General features: G+C 37.2%; 1 protein-coding gene across 1 annotated transcript; it reads left to right on the forward strand.

Moving 5' to 3' along the window:
- Window positions 1-565: 565 nt before the first annotated feature.
- Window positions 566-3,376, forward strand: LOC102290112. The gene is made up of 2 exons (XM_005952317.3): window positions 566-930; window positions 1,867-3,376. Exon 2 carries the CDS (start codon window positions 1,868-1,870, stop codon window positions 2,888-2,890), a length of 1,023 nt encoding a protein of 340 aa, XP_005952379.1. The 5' UTR covers window positions 566-930; window position 1,867; the 3' UTR covers window positions 2,891-3,376.
- The last annotated feature ends 221 nt before the right edge of the window (window positions 3,377-3,597 follow it).

Genomic DNA, 3,597 nt, shown 5'->3' on the forward strand with positions numbered 1-3,597 from the left:
AACAGTGGAGCTCATGAATAATATTTAATCAAAGACAGGACTGAAAGACATCTTAAATCACTGCTGAGTAGGCTGCAGTGGATGGACAGCGCATAAAGTTCTCCCATTAAACATCTTAGTTTGATAAAAGAAGGACCTTTTTTTTTTAAAGGAAAACTACTGGCGGCAGCTAGCGTTACCTCTTAGCCTCCTGGTATCAATGATAAAATCCTAGTGGAATTAGTCATTGCATTTACAAGACTTCTAGAAAATGTGACCTCTGACCTCTGATGTTTTAGTAAAAACATTCAAATAAAAAATGACGCAAACTTTTAGTTAAAGTTTGATATAATGAAACTAAAAGTTTGAGTTGTATTTTTATCAATTTCCTCCTTTATTTTATTTTATCTTTCTCTGTCTTCCTTGTTTAAAATACTTTTGGAAAAGCAATAAATAAATCTTTGGGGGAAAAAAGTTTGAGTTGTAACACAATCACATCTTTCTACATATGACGGCAGAAAGATATAAGATTATATGATGACAGCAATGATAGAACACCTTTAAACGATGAAAACCTGAATTACCAAACAAATCATACAAGAAAACGCTGCCATTAAAAACATCTGTACACTATTTGAAATTCATTTGTAACCAGCTTCTAGATCACAGACACTACTGCAATCTCTCACCCTGCAGTCGGGCAGACACGTCCATATTCAAACTTTGGACCTAAACCTGCTCATAAAAAGATCAATAATCTGCATTTACGTGACTGTTAAACTACTACTGGTGTTGCTCTTTGATAGCCTCATCTAAATATTTGGATTATCAAACTGCCTCTTGACGACTAGCGGAGCTTATTGCTCTGGTTTCATTTACCAGGAAATGAAACATAAACATAAAGGGAGCTACGACTGTCCTCACACAAACAGCAGCAGCAGACTTACACAGGTACGTTCTCTCATTTCCTTTTGGATTCATTTTTACTTACTGTCACTCACATGACTTTACCCTCGTCTCTAATGCAGCATTTATTCTACATTTAAAGATATAATGAAGTGGGTTTAACATGGAGTCAATTACATTGCACTTAGTCTGTCTTCTCTTAAATTACAAGCACACTCATTCACATAAAAATGATGTATTAGTCTGCAGTATTACCATTTTAAACAATATAATTAGTTTAACTTTCTGAGAAAGGGAGAGGCGAATATCATGAAACCAGAGCCAAACCTGACAACATAAATAAGTAAAACTCTGGGTTAACAAAAGTGTAATGAATAAGTGGGGAAAATAAAAGCATGTTTGGTCATGGCTATAAAATATGCTTCACTTCTTTGTTAAAGAATTACTTAGTTTGCTTTGTTTAATTAATCCTCTGTAAACTGAGTGTTGAGCGATCCTTCCCTGTTATTTATCTGAAGCTGACAGGAGGCTTCAGCCAACAAGTTACAGATACAAGTTATTAGTGTGATTTTCTCTCTTTATGTCACAAAGTTAAAGCTCTTTGAGAAAACAACATTTCTCACTAACAAGCCACTCTTAACACCCTCTGAATTAAAAGTAAACTCTAATATTAAAAAAGTAACTTTTGATTTCAACTGAAGAAAGCTAAATTTTAAAATGCAATTCCAACCCATGATGGATGGTATTAACCAGAGAGGAGACAAACAATTAAAACCTGTTTCAGTGTTCGTGTGGCTGAATGACTATCAAATGATAAACTAGGAATACATTTAAAGCTGTCTTAATCATTAATAATCTGTTAATCACTTTTTGCAGTCAACACATAGTCATTTGATGCTTCACTGGTAAAAAAAAACATCTAATGAATGTCAGAATATAAAGTATGAACCATAAAAACAGTGACTTCTTAAATCTCCACAGGATGAAGATGTTTGGAAGAATGATGAGCTGCTGTGTGGCTCTCCTCCTGACCTTCAGCTCTGTGTCAGCTGTAAGACGAGCGCTCAACTCAATCACTGATCTGAGGTCAGTAGGCTTTGGCCAGTCTGTGCCCGAGTACAGCCTCTGCTTGCTCCACTGGTTTGCAACCACAGTTGACTTTGACAATAACAACATCATCCTGCTGACCTTTGACCCAAACCGTGGTGATTATGGCTCACATCATTATCGCAACGCTGAACAGCTGTTAGACCCACTGCCAAGGGGATACCGATACTACACTGTCGGTAACATCTACCAAGATGCATCACTGGAACTTCCAGATTATGTCGTGGAGTCGGACATTGAGGAAAGTAACAGGGCTCGCATTATAATTAGAGTCAGGGGGCGCAACGCAGTACGGACAATAGACCAAGTCTATATCACACAGCATTATGAGACATATGAAGCTCGAGGGACAGAGTATGATCCACAACATACATATCGGGTCACTACCTGCCTTCTAAGAGTGTTGAGAAAGTTTTCCTTGCATCTCAATAACATCAACTCACTGGCTCTCAGAAACAGAGTTCATGACTCCCAGCTATCAGAGATAAGAAACATGTGGGGGGACCTCGCTTGTGTTGGACTGTTGTTGTTTATTGTGATCCCAGAAAAATATTCCTCTCACAAACGCAACAACAGACGTCAGCCAGCACCAAGAAGCAACACACAAAGTTATGTTGCGGTCAATATCCCAGAGAGCAGGGAAAATGGTGACTCTGTCGTCCTGGACATGTACAACTCTGATCCTTGGCATTACACATCTCCCTCACGAAGAGACAGGTGCAATGAGACAAACCGGGTTCAGTGTTTATTCTGCTGTTGTTTTTTAACAATTATTTTTTCAGTCTTTCTTATTATATACAGTGGTGCCTTGTCTCACAACTTTAATTTGTTTCGTGACGGAGCCAATAAGTCAAATCATTCGTATGTCAAAGCAATTTTCCCCACTGACATGAATTGAAATGCCATTAATCCGTTCATGACCCGAAAAAACATTGAGAAAGGAATTTGTTGCATGTTTTTCAATAAGAAAAATCTACTTATAAATAACAAATATTATATAAAAACACAATAAAATTGAATGCACTGCAATAATCTGGTCTTATTAAGTATAATATACTTCATTATGGTGCAGAGTGTAGAAGTTTGATTATTTCTGTAGTTTTGAAAACACTGTTCAATAAAATATATTTTCATGTGTGTGTCGTAACTGCCTTGACTCAAAAGTCGTATTTGATATAATAGTTAATGTTTTCAATAATACAAATTTCCTGGAGATCTGCTGACCTAAAACCAACACGATTCACTTGATTCAAATCCATCTCTGACTGTTTGTTGCAGGACTTTCATGATTCACAACTTAGTGTATAAAAACAGCAGATAAGATATGTGGCCGACAATAAGAGAAGTAACGAGGCTTTTATTATAATTACAGTCAAGGAGCAGAATGAGGCATTGATAACAGACCAAATGTGCATCACACAGCATTACGAGACATGAAAATCAGAGTATGAGGTCTAATCCAGAGCATACATATCAGCTCACTACCAACCTGCTGAAGGAGATCAGAGAGTTTTCTGTGGAAGAAAATGACATGAGCTGACTGATGGAAGCAGTGCTGATGATTCCAGCTGAGGCAGATCAGAAACACATGGGGTGATCTTTCTT

This window comes from Haplochromis burtoni, unplaced genomic scaffold (assembly GCF_018398535.1).
Source record: "Haplochromis burtoni strain Fernald_Lab_line unplaced genomic scaffold, NCSU_Asbu1 Contig_1533, whole genome shotgun sequence".
Lineage (NCBI taxonomy): Eukaryota > Metazoa > Chordata > Actinopteri > Cichliformes > Cichlidae > Haplochromis > Haplochromis burtoni.

Coding starts and splice junctions, on each gene's coding strand:
- LOC102290112 (XM_005952317.3), top strand. CDS start 1,868: ATGAAGATGTTTGGAAGAATGATGAGCTGCTGTGTGGCTCTCCTCCTG.